Source organism: Phyllostomus hastatus, unplaced genomic scaffold, assembly GCF_019186645.2.
Source record: "Phyllostomus hastatus isolate PE091 unplaced genomic scaffold, TTU_PhHast_1.1 phas_contig_81, whole genome shotgun sequence".
In the NCBI taxonomy this organism is placed as follows: Eukaryota; Metazoa; Chordata; class Mammalia; order Chiroptera; family Phyllostomidae; genus Phyllostomus; species Phyllostomus hastatus.
This window is the reverse complement of record NW_025333962.1, coordinates 1,794,230-1,815,482: the sequence shown is the minus strand read 5'-3', so window position 1 is coordinate 1,815,482 and position 21,253 is coordinate 1,794,230. Positions and strand designations below refer to the sequence as shown.

General features: G+C 49.2%; 2 protein-coding genes and 1 non-coding gene across 9 annotated transcripts in view; 2 read left to right on the top strand and 1 right to left on the bottom strand.

Annotated features, from left to right (window-relative positions):
* ZNF496 (zinc finger protein 496) overlaps positions 1–17,161 on the bottom strand; it is a 36,932-nt gene extending 19,771 nt beyond the window's left edge. Inside the window, exons 1-7 of one of the 4 annotated variants that reach the window (XM_045850611.1) lie at positions 17,026–17,161; positions 16,603–16,828; positions 14,936–15,032; positions 14,253–14,592; positions 13,654–13,837; positions 13,216–13,245; positions 10,288–10,361 (exon numbers count right to left, since the gene is read on the bottom strand). In XM_045850611.1, coding sequence (XP_045706567.1) covers positions 10,288–10,361; positions 13,216–13,245; positions 13,654–13,837; positions 14,253–14,555 — 591 coding nt within the window. In that variant the 5' untranslated portion in view covers positions 14,556–14,592; positions 14,936–15,032; positions 16,603–16,828; positions 17,026–17,161. Of the gene's footprint in view, positions 1–10,287; positions 10,362–13,215; positions 13,246–13,653; positions 13,838–14,165; positions 14,593–14,935; positions 15,033–16,602; positions 16,829–17,025 lie in introns of all 4 variants that reach the window. The other 3 variants (XM_045850610.1, XM_045850607.1, XM_045850609.1) reach the window with 3 other exon arrangements.
* Positions 7,808–7,935, top strand: LOC123826615. The gene has a single exon (XR_006787092.1). It is a non-coding gene; the product is annotated as a small nucleolar RNA SNORA33 (small nucleolar RNA).
* Positions 17,162–17,213: 52 nt separating the features above from the next.
* The window catches only part of NLRP3 (NLR family pyrin domain containing 3), a 94,026-nt gene continuing 89,986 nt past the window's right edge, over positions 17,214–21,253 (top strand). For 2 of the 4 annotated variants that reach the window (XM_045850605.1, XM_045850602.1), the window contains exons 1-4: positions 17,214–17,300; positions 18,129–18,263; positions 18,356–18,663; positions 20,011–20,171. The gene's annotated coding sequence lies outside the window, so the exon portion shown is untranslated. Of the gene's footprint in view, positions 17,301–17,348; positions 17,524–17,834; positions 18,264–18,355; positions 18,664–20,010; positions 20,172–21,253 lie in introns of those variants that run through there. The other 2 variants (XM_045850603.1, XM_045850604.1) reach the window with 2 other exon arrangements.

Here is a 21,253-nt window from a genome sequence, read left to right as displayed (position 1 = left end):
ACCGGCCAGGGCACATAAGGTATTTTTAAACTAATGTATGCACAACCACTGTTTTTTGTTGACAGTTTCGTGGCACTTAATAGACCTTGGTATAGTGTAAACATAACTTATATGAGCTGGGAAACCAAAAAAAGTATGACTCACTTCATTGCGATGTTTGCTTCATGGTGGTGGTCTGGAACAGAACCACAAAAATCTCTGAGGCCGCCTGGACGAAACAAAGGGCTTGGGGCATGCTCAACAGCAGAATGGACGGGAGAGAGAAAAGGACCAGCCAACTGAAAGACAGGAAGGGAAACTGTCCAATCTAACAACAGAGAGAACACGGATGAAACCTTAAACAAAGAGCCTGAGGTACACCTGACACTGCAATAAAAGAGTAAAATCGTGTAAGGAGAATCCTGGAAGGAAAGAGCAGGTGGGCTGGAAAAGCACCCGAAGAAAAAATGGCTCAAGTCTTCATAATTCAAGAAAGAGATATAAAGCCACAGATTCAAGGAGAGTAAAACCCAAGCCAATAATACAAAGAAATTCATGCCAAGATGCATCATAATAAACTTCTGAAAACTAAAACCAGAAGAAAAACATCTTAAAGATAACACCCATCTTCCCTGCAGGAGGAAAGGAAATTCAGAAGAATCCTATCTCTGGCTGCCAGCTTCCAACGCCACCTTAGGAGGAAACAGCCCTCAGAGGTGAACCAGGAGGGAGACTTCTCAGATGAGTCCAGATGAGCCCAGATAAGTCCAGGACCGAGCATCACCAGGCCAGCAGCGTGCTTCTCCTAAAGGTGAGGCAGAAGGGGATACACTACACAGAAAGGAAACAAGGATGTGACAAAGGACGAAGCGTTCAGACTCGACACCTGTTCAAGATGGGGGTGCTGGAGGCCCCACAGACTCTGCAGACACTTCTCCCCCAAAGAGTTTAAGTCGGGCCTTCCTTGCCCATATAAGTCATCACCAGAAATACCTGAGTTTGAGCCCCCAGAGTGAGGAGGGAGACAGCATAGGAAGAACTCTGAGACTGCAATACTGTCACTGGCCAGCATTTAGCATCCTGATTGCCAGGAAATGCCTTTTACCAATTAGGTAGAATAAATAGTACACTGAGGCAGAGAGGAGGAAGGAGACAAGTCTCACACGCTAACTCATTAGTCCTGAGACTGGTCTGATAATATTGCCAGGTGTTCTAACATCACAAGAAACATTATGTTACCAAGAAACAAGGGAAGTCCTTGAAATTCTATGTAACATTTCCACTATCTGGGAAAGAAAGCCTTGAAACTGTGTTTTCATCCCAAGGCCTGGATGTGGGAGAGGGTCCCCAGTGTCCAAAGCAGGAGCCCATAAAACAACTTTGGTTAATTGCCTACCTCTGGTCACTATCTGTTTTACGAGGGAGTCCCTGATGCTTATAGAAAGAGCCCGTAAATAACTTTGGAAAGTGCCCCAATTTTAATTAACTGCCTCCTGTCATGTATTTATTTTACAATGAGATGACCAAATTGGGTCTGGAGCAAGATAAGGATTTGGGCTGACAGACCCCCACATATCCCTAAGTTTGGGTAGTCACATTTCCCCAGGAAAGCTGGTGCCACATTTACTCGTTAATCAATATGTAACTTTTCCCCTCCTATCCCACCAACTATGTAAGTCCTGAGAACAAAGGACTCTCTCTCTCTCCTCTGGCCACCTGGCCTCAGGCTGCCCAGGGGCTTGCCACCCTGGTCTTCAGCCTCTCTTGCTTTTCTCACCCTGCTTTGCCCTGAAACTTTTTCTTTTACCCGCTACTCTACCCAGTCATGTTCTCTTCCATGGGAACGGGCCACTAATAAACAGATTACATACTACTAGATTTGCTGATATGTAATTCTTTACATGAGCCAGCAAGAAGAACCAGGTCTCTCCTGTCAACAAGAGGGTGATGATCTTCTCATCACTGAACACTACTCTTCTCTTGGTCCCGCAACACCCTCCTCTCAGAAGCTCTGGCTCTTAGCTGACAAGGTCACACCTTCCTCATTCTACCTTTGTCTGGACCCTCTGGCTCTTGTCGGTTTCCTGTGTGTATGCAGGTATTAAATTTGGTTATTTCCTCTTGTTAACCTGTCTCATGTACATTTAACTAGCAGACCAGCCAAAAGAACCTAGAACCACAGAGGAAAATTCCCACCACCCTCTCACAATAAAAGAAGGAAACGTAAGAAAGGAAGATTGGTAAGCCAAAATACGGGTAAATGCAATAGGCTTTCCTTCTCCTTTTAAGTTTCTAAGGCTTGACAGTTAAAGCAAAATTGTAACATGGGATGTGCTTCCAAATGCAACAAAGGAACTCTTTAAATCAATTGTGCTAGAAAAGGGGAAGAGTGAAGAGTAAGTTACTCTGTATATAATGCAATACCAAAATAATCTCTGAAAATGCTATATTGACAAAAATCCTTTGGTTGACAAACATTAGTCAGGTTCCTGAACCTGCTCCTGGGCCCAACTGTGTGCCTCCTTGTAAGAACCCCACCCCCCCATATCTGATCACCCCAGCATCTGAACATCCTGGATATCTGAACAGGTGCTTCATGCGGCCCTGCAGGTGCCATCTGATCACCTGGCCTGTCTTTAGCAAGAATCCTGTTAGGTCAGTTTAGCCAGAATGCCCACTGTGACCCAGTGATTTGTAATTTGTATTTGGACCCCTATTCTGGCACAGATCTCCTAAAACCCTAGAATTTTTAAGTGATAAGACCAACAAAGGTCTTTAGTTATGTTAATGAGGTGACTTTGAACCCTACCTAAGGATGGGGGCTGGTTGCCAGGGGAACCAGCCAGTGACTAGAGGTTTGAAACTCTCAGTCCCAGCCCTCCCCCAACCTCCACAGAGGGAAGAGAGGCTGGAAGTTGAGTCAACAGCTGCTGGCCAATGATTTAATCAATCATAACAATAATAAGGCCTCAATAAACACCCAAACAGACAGGGTTCAGACACCTTCTGGGTTGGTACACACGTGGAGATGCAGGGAGGGTGGTGGCCTCGGAGTCCAGGGAAGCCAAGCCCTCCCCACACCTTGCCCTGTGCATCTGTCTGTTCCTGAGCTACATTCTTTTATAATGAAACAGTGATCTAGTGAGTAAAACGTTCCTGAGCACTGCGAGCTACTCGAGCAAGTTAATCAAACCCAAGGAGGGGTTTGTGGGAACCTCGGATTGAGAGCCAGTCAGTAGAAGTACAGGTGACATGCCTCGGCTTGTGCCTAGTGTCCAGAGTGGGAGAGGTGGGTGTGCACTCTTGAAGGGTTGAGCCCTTTGCCTCTGGAATCCATGCTGTCTTTGAGAGTGTTTGTGGATGTGGGGGAAACCCCTCCATATTAGAAACTGGGTCTTAGACCACCCAAAAGTCCCCCTTAACCCTGATGTGTCCTCTTAGTAATCTTCCATCTACTGATCCCCAACCCTGCTCCATGGCTACAAATCCCCTCTTACCCACACTGTGTTTGGAGCTGAGCCAAACCTCTGTCCCCTACTGTGAAACCCCACTGCCGTGATTTTACACCTACCACCACGGTCCTGGATAACGTCTGCCTTACCACCCTTAAACAAGTATCACTAAATATGTTTTCTTTAACAATATAAAGAAATACACTCAACAATACACTAGGTAAATCAAAATGGAGTTCCGAAAAATGTTCAAGTAACCCATAAGAAGGCAAAAACAAGAAAACAGGCAAAAACCTGAACAGGGAAAGACATATTTAGGCCCTAATATGTCAATACTTACGTTAAAATACAAATGGCCCAAATACACCAGTGAAAACACAGCAACTGGCAGTGAATTAGAAAACATGACTCAGCTACAAGAAGGCCTGGAAGACTGCAGGTGCGGGTCCAGACCTCGGCAATGAAGATGTCACAATGAAGCAAGTCATACAACCTCCTTGGCCTCCCAGAGCATATGCAAGTTATGTTTACACTGCACTGTACTCTATTCAGTGTGCAACAGCACTGTCCGAAAAACAACAATCACCTGAGCCCTCAGTGAGGGATAATGTTTTTGCTGGTGGAAGGTAACACACTTCAATGTTGATGAAAACACAGTGTTTGCAAAAGGCAGTAAAATGAGGTCTGCCCATATGTGCTATTTAAATAAAACTCACTTCAAATAAATAAATAGCTAAAATGAATGAAACTTCAAAAACAATGATGTAGGCAGGTTGGATGTAGAAACATGGGAGTATATATTATGAAATCACTAATCAAAAGGAAAAGAAGTAGCTATATTAATAACAGGTAGACTGTAGCACAAAGAAAATGATAAGAGACATTAATAATAATAAACAGGTCCACCCCCCAAGAAAGCATTCCTAAATATGCATGTAAACATGTGAACAGCAATTCTAATGCATGTGCACCAAACAGAGAGTTGCACAGGCAGAAATGGATAGATCTTAAAGAATCATTGCACTTGGAGACATCAACATCCCTCCCTCAGAAACTGAAAGGACAATCAACTACCCAGAAAACCAGCAAGGATACAGAACTTAATAGCACCATCAACCAACAGGCTCTAATCAACATTTATGGAAGAGTCAACAAGAACAGAATATATGTTCCATTCAAATACCAACATAATATACAAGCAAGACCACAGGTTGGGCCATTGAGGTCCCAGGAGAAGAAACCCCCCCAAAATCAGAAAAAAGTGATAGTGCGTTCTGTGATTACAATGGAATCAAACTACAAATCAATAACAGGAAGCTTCCCAGATCCCAGAAAGGGTGGCTCAGTTGGCTGGGCAGTATTCCACAAAGCAAAAAGGCCACTGGTTTGATTCCCAGTCAGGGAACCTATCTGGGACAGTCCCCAGTGGGGTGTGTGCAAGAAGCAATCAATGCTTCTCTCCTCCTCCTCTCTCTCTCTCTCCTTTCCCTTCTCTCTAAAATAAAATAAATAAAATCTTTAAAAAAATAGAAATCTAAGAGGAAAATCTACAAGCCTTGGAAATTAAACTACATACTTCTAAATAACCCTTGGGTCAAAGAAGGCTCATGAGAAACACAAAATATACTGAAATGAATGAAAATAAAAGCATCATGTTACAACTTGTGGGCCATAACTAAAGTAGTGCTAAGATGGATGTTTATAGTGCTAAAAGGCCTGCATTAGAAATGCTCACACCAGAAAGAAGTCCCAAATCAACAATGTAAACTCCTACCCCTGGACCTAGAAAGGGAGAGATAAAACCTAAAGCACGCAGGATGAAAAAAAAAATAATAAAGATGCAATGAAAAAAAAATCAATAAAATTGTAAAAATAAAAAGAGTAGGAAAAAAAATCAGTGAAACAATGAGCTGGTTCTTTGGGAAAGATCAGTAAAACTGACACCTCCAGCAAGATTGACAAGGAAGGGAAAGAGAGGGCGTATCTCCAACACCAGGGATAGAACAGGGCCTCGACAGACCCTGCTGAGGTTGAGATGGTGAAGGAATGCCATGAACAAACCGCTCCACACGCATAAATCTGACAACTTAAGATGAGAAGAACCAATCCCTTGGAAAACACAAACCACCACAGCTCATCCACTATGAAGCAGGTAGTGGGAAACACCCCATTACCAGTAAGGATGTGGAACCTATAATTGAAATACCACTTCTGCTATGCCCCCTCTAAGTCTTCAAGGTCATGTGGTTTCACTAGAGAATTCTACCAAATGTTGAAAGAGTTAACACTAATTCTGCACAATCTCTTTTAGAAAATTGTGGGGGCATTAGGGCACTTTCAAACTCACCTTGTAAAGCTAGTAATACCCTGACACCAACACCAGACAAAGGTGGTAAAGAAAAACAAAGACTAATATCCCTCCTGAATAGATGCAGAAAGCCTTAACCAAGTAACAGCAAACAAAACCCAGCAATACATAAAGAGATTTTATACCATGACAATAAGGGTTTGACTCCTAGGGATGCAAGGCTGGATTAGAATTTTAAAATCTCTGTCAACATAATCTACCATATTAACAGCCTAAGGAAAATTCACACGCTCATCCTGAACAGAAGCAGAAAGACTCTGACAAAACTCAGCACCCCTATACAATAAAAACTCTCAGAAATTCCTCACCTTGACAGAGAGAATTTACAAAAACCAACCTGGTTGGTGTGGCTTAGTGGATTGAGCGCCAGCCTGCAAACCAAAGGCTTGCTGTTTCAATTCCCACTCAGGGCACATGCCTGGGTTGCATGCCATGTCCCCAGTAGGGGGCGTATGAGAGGCAATCACACACTGACGTTTCTCTCCCTCTCATTCTCCCTCCCTTCCCCTTTCTCTAAAAATAAATAAATAAAATCTTTAAAAAACCCCTAGAAACTCTATTTCTTAAACAAACAAACAAAAAATAAAAAACCTTACAGCTAACAGCATACTAATGGTAAAAGATGGACACTCTCTAAAACTGGAAACAAGGCAGGGATGCCCCCTTGGACCACTGCTGCTCAACACTGTGCTGGACATTCTAGCCAAAGAGATGAGGCAAGAAAGAGAAGTAAAGATATACACATTGGAGAGAAATAAAACTGTCCTTATTTGCAGATGACATGATTGTATACATAGAAGATCCAGGACTTTACTTAAAAAGAAACAAATGCACAAAAAACCCTTTCTTAAACTGATATGTAAACCCAGCAAGGTCACAGAATATAAAATAAACACACAAAAATCTGTTGTGTGTCTTATACTACAAATTATGTTACTGTCAACAAAACTAAAAACATAATACCATTTGCAACTGCTCAGAAAAATAGAGAACATAGGTATAAATCTCACAAAAAAATTACAGAACTTATACACTGAGAGCCATGGAGCAGCAATGACAGTCAGAGAAGGAAGGTGGATGGGAGGATGTGGGGCATTCACAGATCACAAGACTCAGACAGTGACAACATCAACGCTCCCAAAACTGACACACAACCTGACAAAACTCTTACCCACAGTCTTGGTGGGACTTTGTGCATATGTGGGCAAAGTTATTCTAAACTGGATACAGAAAGACAAAGAGACGAAAATAGCTAAAGTAATTTTGAAAAAGAAGAATAAAATAAGAGGCAGATTCTACCCAACTTCAAAACTGACATGTAGAAATGTGTACTCTTAGTGGAGAGAAAGACAAATACATCAATGAAGCAAAACAGAGAACCCAAGAATGACTCACACAAATGCACTTTAACTGGTTTTTGACAACAGAGCAGAGCTTTTCAGGTGCCAAAACAACTGGATATCCACTAGCAAAAACCAAAACCCAAAACAAAACAGAACAATCCGTGACTTAATTCTCCACCTTATACAAAAACTACAGATCGTAGATTATAGACTTAAATGTATCCTGGACCTAAATGTAAAATGTATAACTAAAGCAAAAAACATAGGAGGAAAAAAATCTTTAGGATCAAAACGAGGCAGAGTCCTCAGACTTTACACCAGAAGCATGATCCTTAAAGGGAAAAACTGACAAATTGGGCTTAATCCAAATTAAAAACTTTGGCTCTGCTAAAGACCCCATACAGGCTGTGATGAGAGGAAATGTTTGCAGAACATACATCCAACAAAGAACAAATATGTAGACAGTATATAATGAGTTCTCAAAACTCAACAGTAACAAAAGTAAATGGCTCCATTAGAATGTGGGCAAATGTCATGCAGATACAGAGACAGCAGACAAGCACAGGAAAAGATAACAAACTTCATTGGCCATACAGAAATGCAGTCTAAATCCTAAGGACATATCACTGTGTATCCATTGGAATGGCTAAAATGAAAAACAGCAAAAGCCAACCAGTAAGTCTGCTCACCTGAGTGGGTTTCTGCAGAAATTTAGAGAGCTGACACGAGGAAAGCCATGTTATAAGCCTTAAAGACACTGAAGTCATTAAGGCCCCTGAAAATGGCTTAAAGAAAAAAATTAAAAATATAATACAAAGCAGCAACACCACCACATGCTGGTGAGGATGTGGAGAATGTAGTGGGAATGTAAAATGGTACAGTCACTCTGGGAAAAAGATACCAGACAACCCAACAATTGCACAGTGCCCCGAACTGGAAACAGCCTGGGTCTCCTTTAGCAGGGAAGTGGTTCAGCAAAACCTTGGTCCATCCATACCATGGGTTCTTCCTCAGCAATAAAAACAGAAGGGACTACTGACACATGCAAAACAGTGGTCAAAGCACCACAGAAATATGCTAATTGAAAACAGCCTACCTCCCACCTAGTTAATGTTCTTGAAACACTAACACTATCAGATGGATAACACATCAGTGGTTATCAGAAACCAATGAAGCAGTGGGTGTGGTTGTAAAAGGCAATAGGAAAGGTCCTTTTGAAAGCAAACATTCTGTATCCTGTGTATTAATGTGCTGTGACCCTGTATTGTATTTCTATAAGACTTTACCACTCAGTGTAAAGAGTACAAAGAGTCTATTATTTCTTACAACTGTAAGTGAATCTGCAATTACCAAATAAACAAACAAACTTTAAATGCACCTGTGTTCAAAGCAGCATCATTAACAGTAGCCAGAAGGTGCAAGCCACCCAAGTGTCCATTAAAGCATGAATGGATAAACACAGTGGCTTATACACACACCATGGAACATCATCCAAGCCTTAACGAGGAAGGAATTTCTGACACACGCTACACTATGGGTGAGCCTAGAGGACAATACACTGAGGGAAACTGGCCAGACACAAAAGGACACATGCTGTGTCATTCCACTTATGCACACTCCCCAGAGTGAGGGGATGGTGGGCGCCAGAGCTGGCGGTGTTGGGGACATGGGGAATGACTACCAAATGGCTGAGGAGTTTCAGCTTGGAGAGGTGAAAAAACTAGGGAGATTGGCTGCACAATAATGGGAATATACCTAAGATCACTGAACACTTAAAAACAATACTGTACATTAAAAATGGCTAGGATTGTAAATTTTGTTATATGTATTTTACAACTAAAAGTAAAAAGTTAAAAAGACCTGCCCTGGCTGGCGTAGCTCAGTGGATTGAGCGTGGGCTGGGAACTAAAGTGTCCCAGGTTCGATTCCCAGCCAGGGTACATTCCTGGGTTGCAGGCCATAACCCCCAGCAACCACACATTGATGTCTCTCTCTCTCTCTCTCCCTCTCTCTCCCTCTCTCTCCCTCTCTCCCTCTCTCTCCCTCTCTCCCTCCCTCTCTCTCTCTCTCTCTCTCTCTCTCTCTCTCTCTCTCTCTCTCTCTCTCTCTCTCTTTCCCCCCCCTTCCTTCCCTCCCTAAAAATGGATGAATAAAATCTTAAAAAAAAAAAAAAGTTAAAAAGACCTTAAACAGTAAGACCTTTGGGATGCCGATTCTTAATGCATGGGAAGAAACACTCTTAAGTGAGGATTAAACAGTACTGACTCATCAAAATTTGCATCCTCAGCGCACTGCAGCATTTACAGGGACTGGGAATCTGAAGGTGAGCACCAAAGCTCCATAGGTACTAAATTTACAGCATCCCCTTGCAAGGCATACTAGCCAAAATAACCATTTTCAATAAAAATAGTTCTACCTCCTTTGGATAGTTTGACTTACCAGTTCAGGCAGCTCAGAACAGATACTGGGACACATGCCTTGCTCACTGGGGTAGCTCCCAAGGCGAGGACATCCCACCCCACATGCTGGCTTATTCCTTCCCACCTGGAGCCCACCCATCCCAGGTTTAAAGTCCTGTCAAATGCACTGTGTGGAGAACACACTGCACAGACTGTCCTGCAGCTAGTCTTCCACCTGCAGAGAACAGTGGCAACAGGGTGCGCCCCGACCCGATGGCACCCACACTCTCACAACTGCACCTCATGGCAGCTAATGGGATGTGTTCGGGAGAACGGTGAAGGCGGTGCAGTCAGAAACCCCCAGGCAGGAGCTGGGATGGAAAGGTGTGAGTGAGGACACCTGCAGACCAAGCCCAGCTCCCACCTGGGGAGGACACCTGGGAACGGAGGCCTTATCTCTGTAAGGGGAGGGGAAATTCCCTAACACCCCTCTACATGGCTGTGTAATGGTACCAAAGAAATCTGCCTTCCCTCCCCTTTTTCAATTCAGGGAACACCAAAGCCTCAGAGAGAGCAGCCCAGGCTCTGGGGCAGGAGGAGAGATGGACTCATGTAAACTTGGGTGGGTCCCCTCAGTTTTTCTAGGATGGGGCTGAACAGCCTATGTGGCAGACACAGACCTGCCAGGGTCCTCCTGTGGCTGACAGAGGCAAAGGGGGTTTTCAAAGCTCCTGCAGGTCACTCACCAGGGGCAGCTGGAGGGCAGTCACCTGCTGTGCATCCCTCAAGGTCGGGTCCTGGAGGGATGAGTCTTGTGGAACTGAAAGAGATGAGAAAAGTTTATCTCATAACCCCAGGCCTCTTTCCTCATCTGCAAAGGGAGGATTCCAAGATAATACACAGAAAAAGTTTTGGGCAAACCACAAGACTTGTTCCTTTGCCTTCAGAGACAATGATGGGGACTTTTAACAGGGAATTCCTGAGCTCCAGTTGGCCCTGCCACCAAGTTGGGAATGCAATGTCCACAGGTGCAGGGAGCTCAACCTCATGATCCAAAATCAGGAAAAAATAAAGCTGAGAGCTCTTAGTACCAGTAAGAGCTGCTGGCAGTGCAGATTACTGTGGGGCTCCAGGGCCAGATAAACACATACACGTTTAAGTTACCAAGTACAAACTTCGGAACAAACACCTGTCGCAGTGCCCTGACCACCATCACTAGAAGGTGTAGAGTGCACCCCTGGGACACCTCCCTTGGCCCACCCTAGGGCCTGGGTGGGGGCGCTATTCCAGCAGGGCTTCTAACTGGCAACCCCACCTGGTTCAGGCTTCTGTGAACAGTGAGCCTCATACCTCACCCAGGGTGCAGCCATGTGAAAAGATCTTTCAAAAGGTGGTCCTTTCCCAGGAAAGCTGCGCCATTGTGTCCTAGTTTCCTGAAGGCTGACTCCACGTCACACATTCAATCAGTGTGAAGGCTGACACAAGAGCCAGTGCCCCTCACCTTTCAGACCCAGGCTGCAGTAGGGACAGGTATAGCTCTTTAGAACAAAGGTCCAGAACAGGGGACAACTCAGCTGGCAGTGACATTGGGGGTTCCTGAGAGAGGAAGCCCACCCACCCCCTACCGGGCGGGGAAGCTCCGCAGGGAGGGCATGGATGTGAGGCATGATTTTCTTCTGCTCTCACACCTGCCACCTTCTGGGATGATGACAGCTCCACCCCACCTTTCCCATGAGACATGAGTACATACTTTTGCAAATCGCTGTGGAAACTTTTTAGCCTCTAAACAAAATCTAGCTTCTTAGAAAGACTTTCAAGATTAGGAACTACATGGCTTTTTTTTTTACTGGAGGCTCAGCCCAGTGACTCACCAGGTCTCCTCTGGCTCAGGGAAAATGCAGCCGAGCTGCTTGACCGGCCGCCCATTGGTGGTAAATGGCTTGTCTTCCAACTTCCCCATGAAGCACCAGCTTAGGCTGGGGAGCCCCTCCTGGGGGCATTCCTGCCCCCACAACCTGCACAGCCCAGGCTGCCTGTACACGCAGAGTTTATTTGGACTGACGGTCCTTGCCTTATGCCTGTCATTACAGGCTGAACTGTGTCCCCACCAAATTTATATGAGGGAGTCCCGACCTCTAGGATGTCAAACTGTGACTATATTTGGAGATGTTGGTCTTTCAAGAGATAATTAAGTTAATGTAACATCTTAAGGACAGACCCTAACCCTACTTGACTGGTGTCCTTGTAAGAGACTTGGACACACACAGAGGGACACAGAGAGATGATGGCCATCCACACGCCAAGGAGAGAGGCTTCCAAGGAACCAGGCCTGCCCACACCTGGATCTGACTTCTAGCCTCCACAAATGGAAGAAAATAAACGTCTGGTGTCTGAGCCACCTTGCCGGTGGGACTTGGTTTGGAAATTCCCAGAAAACTAATACAGCCATCTGGACTTTAAATGAGAGGCTGAAGAGTTTGATTTATACAGGACTCAAGGGTTTCACCCGCAAAGAAATTTAACGTTTTATTTTTTTAATTGAAATACTTACTGCAATGCCAAGGACAAGTTCTGTGATTTGCAAGAGTACTCTCCTGGATGCCCCCTCCTTTGCATGTTATCTATATAGTACTGGGTTGACCAAAAAGTTTGTGAAGCTATCCTATCAGTGCACACTTAAAAAACTTATCAAAATGGGTAAATTTTTGTGTAGCTATCTTCAATTTAATATTGAAGATGGAAGAAAATACGCAACATTTTCGGCATGTTATACTTTATTATTTTAAGGAAAATAAAAATGCAATTGAAGTGCAGAAAGAGATTTGGGCAATGTACAGAGGTGTTGTGACTTATTGAATGTGTCAAAAGTGGTTTGTGGCCCTGGCTGGTATGGCTCAGTGGTTGAATGCCGGCCTGAGAATCAAAGGGTCACAGGTTCAATTCCCAGTCTAGGGCACATGGCTGCATTGCAGGCCAGGTCTGCAGTAGGGGGCGCATGAGAGGCACCCACATGTTGATGTTTCCTTCTCTAAAAAATAAAATAAATAAAACCTTTTTAAAAAAGGTGATTTGAGAAGTTTTGTGCTGGAGATTTCTTGCCAGACAATGCTTCATGGTTGGACAGACCAGTTGAAGTTGATAGTGATCAAACCGAAACATTAATTGAGAACAATGAACATTATACCATGTGGGAGATAGCTGATATACTCGAAATATCCCAATCAATAGTTATTGGTGAAAATGAAAAGTGTGTCCTTTTTATGGAAAAACCATAGGGACAAATTTTTGGCCAACCCAATACAATGTGGAAAGCCTGCCCTAAGTAACCCCCGTACTCCATACAGGTCACTCACTCAACCTGAGGGCAGCACAACTTCCTGTGGGGATGACATCAACTCAAAATCATGACTGGCTCAGGCCCCCAGCTCTGCATTTTATGGATATATTCCTTTAATCCTTAAGAAATCCAATACGGGCAATGATTGCCTCCTTTGGATGTACCAGGAAACTGAGGCTTGCAGAATTCAGAAGCATGTCCCGGGTACAGCAAGGGGATTCAAAGTCAAGTGTACCTGGGCCAAAGCCACCTACCTGCCTGCAGCCACCAGCATACTCTGTACAGATATTCAGAAATGTCCAGGTGACATTCAAGCCAGGAACCCTGAGATGCCTACCTGTTCCTTCTGAGGGTATTCCTGGATTTCCTGCAGCATAATAACATGCCTGAGGTCAGGAGTTGTTTAGCTGGTACAGATGGGTTCAGGGAGACAAGTGGAGATGGCTACACTTGGGTCCTGACAAATGTGCCACTGGGACAGCCAGTGTCCAGCTGTCCCCAAAATGGCAAAGCTCAGAGATGTACCCTCATAGGGAGAAGATGGTGCAGACTCAGGCACCCACTACAGCAGAGGTCCCTCTGGGTAGACTGGGTGTCAGGAAAAGAACAGACACCCTAAGGAGATTCTGATTCAATTGCTCTAGGGAGGAACCCAGACCTGGAAAATGGTTTATGGCTCCTTAGGGGGCAAGAGAAAACTACTCAGGTCAAGAGCCACCACCAAGACACAGGATGGGGCATGCAGGCTCCTCCCCCACACCCCCAGGCTCCCTACCTGGGTCCCCGCTGAGTTGGCCTGGCAGTCTGCTCTGGAGCCCCGGGCCCTGGGGCAGAGCCACCGGCGGGGCTTCCTGGCTCTTTGCAACATGGCTCTGGGGCTCTGTTGGCAGCAGCTCCTGCTCTTGGTCCCGAGGACCATCGGTGTCATCAATCACCACTGGGTCCTCGCAGTGCTTGAGCTGAAATCCCAGAGAGAGTGTCTCAGGACAGGTGGAGAGGGCATCAGCCAGCCAGGGCCAGTGGTTGACCATTGGAGGCTCAACCCAGGCCTTGGACAGGGCTTTAAAAAGGGGATGGCTTATTTTCCCCCTAATAAGAGCCTTTAGAGAACGTAACCTGCTGTACTGAGACACCAACACTTCTGTGGGCCCAACCAAAACACGGGGTTCCAGACAGAATTCCTCAGCCCTACAAGGGAGTGCATGGCCCCATCTCCACTGATGCCCAGCTGCTCTCCCCCTCACTCCTCCCAGCCTCTGGCCCGCCCAGAGCAGCCGCTCTGCTCACCCACTGCCAGGGTCTCCCCGGCTCCCGCTCCAGTGCCTCCACAGCCGCCACAGCCTGCTCTCCACTCTCGGGCTCCTGGGCACGCACCCAGCCCTGTATCTCGCGGGGCAAGATGGCCAGAAACTGTTCCAGCACCAGCAGCTCCAGGATCTGCTCCTTGCTGTGTCGCTCGGGCCGCAGCCAGCCTCGGCACAGGTCCCAGAGGCGTTGCAGGGCCTCCCGGGGGCCTGCTGCCTCCTGGTAGCGGAACCGGCGGAAGAGGCGTCGGGAGGATTCTGGGCTGGGAAGCTCGCCCTGGGGGCCAGGGCTCTCTCCCGGTGGGCTCCTCATTTTCCTGGGCTCCTCACTTTCCTTCGGAGCCAACACACGGGGGCACAGGGCTGTGGGCATGATGGGATTTGATGGGGGTCAGCAGCAGAAGACGACCCTATTTCCAAACAGAAATCACTGGCTTCAATGCTCTGGTCTCCTGCAGCAGATTTTGGGGGGTGGTGATGGGGAAAGCGACAAGGCCCAGAGACCACCCTTGGGAGAAGCTCTTGGGACCTGTGAGAAGTGTCAGTATGGCTGGTCCTTGCATAAAGGGAGAGAGGGCACTACCACCCCCCAACAGCATCATTATGTGTTCCCCTAACTGGTCAACTGGACAAACAAGGCAGGGAGTCCAGGAGAAAAGCAGTGGTCTTGCAACATGACAATGGCATTCTGAGCATCCAGCACATTGACAGGGCTACACGCAGGAGCCAGAAGGAATTAAGACTCTAGGGTACCTTCAGTGTCCCGAGAGGGCTGAGCCAGGCAAGCTGCTATCTTGGGGCTTCTGAGCCAAAGTCACCGTCCTTGCCCTTGAGACCTTCACAACATGAGCTGGAAAGGCAGAGAGGTGGGCAGGGAAGAGCCATGAGGGTGCATCCAGGATGGGAGATCCACATGCTGGTGGCCAAGGCCAGCACCGGTGACAGATCTGCTGGACAGAGTGCCAAGGTGGCTCTGACTCGGAGTCTGCCTTGGGAGACTGAGGGGGTGGGGTGGGGTGGGTAGCAAACGGCTGAGAAGATACTCACACAAGAAATGGGGACAGTGAAAAAGTGACAGCCACATCCTGAGATTCTTGGAGAAAAGTAACACTGTGTATTTAAAAACACCAGCACTTCCAGATCAGCCTTCCCCAACTCACTAAGTTTAAGATACCTGACCTTGCCTCTACCACCTTCTCTACCCTTGCCATCTTTTTTTTAAAGATTTTATTTTTTAGAGAGAGGGGAAGGGATGGAGAAAGAGGGAGAAAAACATCAACATGCAAGAGAAACACTGATCAGTTGCATCTCGCACACCACCCACTGGGGACCTGGACTGCAACCCAGTCGTGTGCCCTGACTGGGAATTGAACCCAGAACCCTTTCGTTCACAGGTAGGTACTCAAGTCACTGAGCATGCCAGCAGGGCATAATTAAACCATAATGAAGGCACCTGTACACACCAAAGAGCCCTCCCAAGGCAGGACAGAGGTGGGAGCCCCCATATGAGCACAGAGGGGGCTCAGGGTTCCTCCATCTCCCCAGTTCTAGTGAACACACATAGGGAAATATCAGAGAGTAACAGTACTACTCACAGACAACGGGGCCCAGAGAAACACCGCCCCCCCCCAGGCCTCTAAGACCACTGGGCACAGTCACTGGACCTCCACACCCAGACTGTATGAGACATCCCAGCTTAACCTTAACCGCCAACCGCTCAACGGCCCCAGGGATCCCATGTGGAATGAGGACCTCGCTGCTAGTTCACAGAAGAGCCACAAACCCATGGTATGGCAGTCAGAAAAACCCAGGCGCCAGACAGCTTTGCATTCCAAGGGAAAACAGTCTAGCAGAAAAGGACTGAAGGAATCTGGCTGGGCCCATCAGAGGGCCTCTTGTCTGCCTTCTTCAGGGCCGGCTCCTGCATCAGGAACCCAGTCTCGGTTTCATCACCCCAAAGGCCCTGAGCTCAGCCGCCACACAACTGCAGAAACTCTGGGGGCTCAGGTCTGCCCTATCCTAAGGGAGCCAGGCCCCACCCTCAGCGCTCTGGGTCCGGCGTCCGCTGAAAACCAGCCCTAACCAGAAGGCGGTGTTCCTCTTTGTCAGCCGGGCCCCAGGAGGAGGCTCAAGAGTAATGCCTCAGATGAATGAACGAACGTGGGTCCCAGAGGATCCCCGCGGGGCGGGCGGGACGGGACGGGGCGGGGCGGGCTTCTAGGGGAAGGGACTGCACGCGATCAGCAGAAAAGAAAGGGGAGGGCATTTTAGGCCGAGGAAAGGCCGAGCTTTTCCTCGCTCCGCGTCTCCCGCTTCCCCTGCAGCGCGCGCCCACGCGCGCACCACACACACACACACACACACACACACACACACACTCACGAGCGCGCCCCCAGTGTAGCCAGTTCCCGGCTCTTCACCTCACAGCCTGGAACTCCTTCCCTGCATCCAACTCAAACCGCTCCGGCCGGGGCGTTAGTCTCCGCAGCCATTCTTCATCCTTCCCGGTCGGACTCCCGGTGTCCTTCCCGAGGCGGGCTCTCTGCCGGGCCCGACTCCCTCCCTGGCCAACCAAGCCCCGTCTCCTGCTCATCCAGAAAACCACGGCTCCACTTAGAAGGGAAGAGTAGGAACAAATGCAGGCTCCTGAAAAACAATACTGATGTTGCTTTAACCAACCCCCCGCCCGCAGATCCACCGACGATCGGCTCCGGGATAGGGGGCGCGCGGGGCCAGGAGGCGCGCGCGATCGGGGGGTGCGGGGCCGGGAGTCCAGGGTGCTTGCGGCCGGAGGAGGGGGTGGAAGGGCGCTACGCGGGCCGCAGGAGCCCCGCCGAACTCACCGCCGCAGCGCGTCCCCGTCGGAGGGCCCCCGCAGGCTTGGCCGCCGCCGGAGCCCGCCGGACGCGGAGGAAAGAAAAGGCCGGACCCTCGGGCTCCCTCCCCTGGGACACTTCCTGCTCCGCTCTAGGATCGCGGAGGTCTCGGCGTCTCAGTGGTTTGCTCCCCGCCCCCCGGCCGAGGTGTGCGCCCGGGTGACATCCGACACCCCCAGCCCAGCCGGGCTCGCGCCCTGCCCCGCCCCTCTTCGCGCGCGTCTGAGTCTCGGTGCTGGTCGGTGAGTTTGCCCCGCCGCCAGGCCCGGCCTCCCCGTGGCCTGGGGCGCGTCTAGTAGGCTGGGGGCGGGGGCGTAGAGGGCACGGCGGTGGCCGAGGACACACTCTCCACGAGGACGCGCGAGGCGGAGAGGTGTAGGGGCTATCCTTTCTGCTGTTCTCTGCACTCTTACGCCCCAGGGCTTGTAGTTGCCGGGAACTGCGGATACTCGGCCCGGGCAGAAGGTTGGAATGGGGAAAGGGAGCGGCTCCTTTTAGGAATCCCTTGTGAACTTCCCATGGCAGGCGCCACCACCCTGATGGCCAAAACCCGTTCTAAGAGCCGGCTGCGGCCGCCGAAAAGGCAGGAAGGGCGAGAGAAACGCAGACCCCCCCAGTCTGCCTCCGCTGCCTTGGGACGTCCGAGGTGTCAGCTTACACTTGCTTGGGCTTAAACAGATTTGCGGAGTTTCAGTTTAAGGAAGGTTGCCCGCTGCACGGCCCTTCTGAGCATCAGGACAAAGCTGGGGAGTGCGCGGGGAGCCCGGTGTATCTCACTCTGAGCGGCTGGCGGGGAGCTCGGGGCTCTCTGTTCTCATCGAGTCAGAGGCGCAGGGGGAGGTTAGAGGCCATTGGAAGTGGCAAGCAGGAATTAGGGCCTCCCAAATACCCGCAACACTACCCCATGCTGAATATAGCCCCTGAATCAGGAAGGGTCTTCCTGGGTCATCCTTAACCTTCCATATTCCGGAGCTTGGGAGGAAGAGTGCCTCGGGTCCCCTGAGCAGGTCTGATTCCCTCCTACCCACACCACTGCTCCATCGAGCCGCCCTGAAGTTAAACTCTCCCAGGGAACAGAAAGCACAGAAGTCTCTGAGCACGGAGCACCGGAGGGTCACCGACCGGAAGACACCTCTGCTTTCAGTCAGACTGATTGAAGGGCAAGAAGAACAAACTAGTTCCCCAAAAGAAAATGGCCTGGCTAAGTGAGTTGGGATGGGGCGGGTGGGTCAAGACACCAGCCCTTTGCCCTGTGTGTCTTTTCATTCCATGGTCTGGTGCCTCTTTTTTCTTCAAGTTACCAATTACCACGCCTGGCTGGTGGAAGTTACTGGGAGCCGCATCTGTCAAATGCCTGGACTATGACCTCAGCAGGAGATGGAGGAAGGCAAAGGAGTGAAGCTCTTTTCAGTGAACAGTGGTTGTTCATCAAATGGTCACCCAGGGATCTCACCTGGAACCTGTGGATACCGAAGGGAGCCACCCCCATCTGACTGCTGGGAACTCAGTGTTAACCCTTCCACCCCCAGGAGCACTGGCCAGCACCATCGTGGCCATGCAGCCTGAGCAGAGGACCCCCCCTGGGAGGAACCAGGGACCAGTGAGGTAGGCTTGAGCATAATCCCAGCCTGTGGCCCTTCTGTGAAGGTCCAGACCCTCTGCTGGAGCTCCCAGCCCTAAGATTGGCTGAGGAACCAGCAGTTGAGCATCGGGAACCTGTGCTCTTTGCTCTGCCCTACTGCGACCCTAAAGCAGGTAACATGCAGAACCCAGCAATTGCTAGCACACAACATCAGGTCAGTCCCCATTGCCCAGCCCAGCTCCTTCCCTCTGAGCTCCCTTCCCAGCTCAGCTCAGAACTTGCCTTTACTTTGCATTTGTCCTGTATTTCACTAAGCACCTGGGTTAAAGCCTGCCTCCTTAACTCCTCACCATATGATCTCAGGCCTACTTCACTTTTCTGCACCTCAGTTTCCTCATCCAGAAAACAGAGCTGATGCTGTTCACCTCATTGGGTGGGTATGGAATCCTTCATCATTCAACAAACATACCAAGAACCTCATAGGCTCTCTTAGTGCTAGGTGCTTTTCCACGTACTCAGAGTACATCTGTCAACACAACTAGCTTGTGGGGGAAAAGGGGAAGCGAGCAGTTAGTAAAATCAATACCATGATCTGCTAAGTTTGATCCATGCTGCAGAGGACAAGGAAAGTGGAGCAATGCCTGGTAACAGGATTAAAGAAGTCAGGGCAGGTTCCATTGCCACAGTGACATCTGGAATGAGGGAGCTGGTTAAGCTCCAGCTGGATAAGAACAGGGTCCCTAAGGAGAGGAAGGGTGGCACAGGGTCATGGCCAGTGAACAAGGGGGTGGGGTGTCTGAACTGGTGGGGGACACTGGGAGCCATGGGAAGGTGCTTTCTTTAGTGCCAAGTGGGGCTGTGTTCGATGCCTACTGTGAAGCACCAGCAAAGAAGCTGTGCCCTAAGCCCACTGAAGGCCCACTGGGACCTGTGCAGGTCTTTGTTTTATGTTACTGCTGCTGGCTGTGTATGTTTTTATAAAATGCTTGCTGTGCGTCACCGATTGTCCTATCCTTGGGGAGACCATAGTGGACAGAAGATCCTGGTCCCTGAGAGATGGAAGGAGAATCAGGAAATAATAAATGGCTCTTCAGTATAATGCCATTGGTGACAGAACGTCAGGAGGAGCCTGCCACTGCTGTCAGGTGGAACCTCCACGAGGAAGTGGTATCTGAGGGCACAGCAGGCCGCCGGCTGGCAAAGCAGAAGTGTGTGGGAAGGGAAGATGTTCCTGCAAAGGGAGCAGTATGGGGGAAGGCCCTGAAGGGGGAGCTTGATCCCCTTGGGGCGGGAGAGAGAGAGTGCAGTGGAATTCGAATGGGCGTGGCCTAATGGGACCATCCTTCTAACACGACCACCATTCGGAACAGGTGGGAACAGAAGAAGCGGGTGCCACGCTGGGCAGCAGAAATGCAGGCACGAGATGGTGATCCCACAGTTGGCTGGCGGATTTCTCCTTCCTGTGCTGTGTGGCCTTAGAATGAGGAACAGCTGTGGTTTGGGCCTGAAGTGGGTCCAGACTTGGAAGCAGGTATCTGGGAGGGGTTGGGAGAGGATGGCGTTTTGTTTTGTTTTTTGTCTCGCTGGGTCTGAGATGTCCCAAAGACAAGCAGTGAACTGGGTCAGGCTTGGAAGCAGGTATCTGGGAGAAGGGCGAGATTGGAGTACAAATCTGGAATTACAGCAGTAGAGACCCTGGGTGGGTGTGGGCGATGTGGAAGCAGCCTCAGAAAGGGTAGGTTTGGAGCCCACAGGAGAGGACAGGAGAGCAAGGGAGGGCAGGGGGAAGGGGGGTGGGGTAAAGCGAAGCGAAGGAGGAAGGAGGCGAGGCGCAAGAGCGGTTCAAGAACAAGGGCTGGTCAAGGAGCTGAGTGCTGTTTCAAGATCCGGTTAGAGGAGGAGAAAACACTGCCGGCGTCTCTGAAGCAGGTACTGGTGGAGAAGACGGGCAGAGCAGAACCGCTGGGCTGGAGTAAGGGAGTGGAGGTGGCTGGCTGTGGCCTCGGGGGTCTGGGTCCTCTGGTGAAGGTGGGGGACGTTACATGGAGGCCCGGCAGGCAGGACGAGTCTGGGGTGCTTGGCCAAGGGGGCAGGGGAGGCTGGGCAGGGGTGGGCATTGTGGGTGTAGATGGACCCATGAGTGCTTGTGCCCTTCAGGGGAATGAGAAGCAGGGTGTGATGGTTCATTTTATGTGTCTCCCTGCCCTGGCCACAGGGCCCAGGAATTTGGTCAAACACCATTTTTTAAAAATGAGATTCACATTTAAATTAATAGACTTTGAGTAATGTGGGTGGGCCTCATCCAGTCTGGGAGTCCTTAAGAATAAAGACTAATGTCCCCAAGGAGGAGGGACTTTGCCTGGAGTCTGCCTTCAGACTCCAGAATGCAACAACACCCTGGGTTTCCAACCACACCTGCCCTGCAGATTTCAGGCTTCCCAGCCCGCCGTCCAGTGAGCCAATCCTCCCCCCCACACTCTACACACACACACACACACACACACACACACACACACACCCTCCCCCTCCCCCTTTACTGGTTCTGTTTCTCTAGAAAACGCTGACTGAAACATGGTCCTCAGCTGACGGGGAGGGGAAGGCATGTGGCCTGTG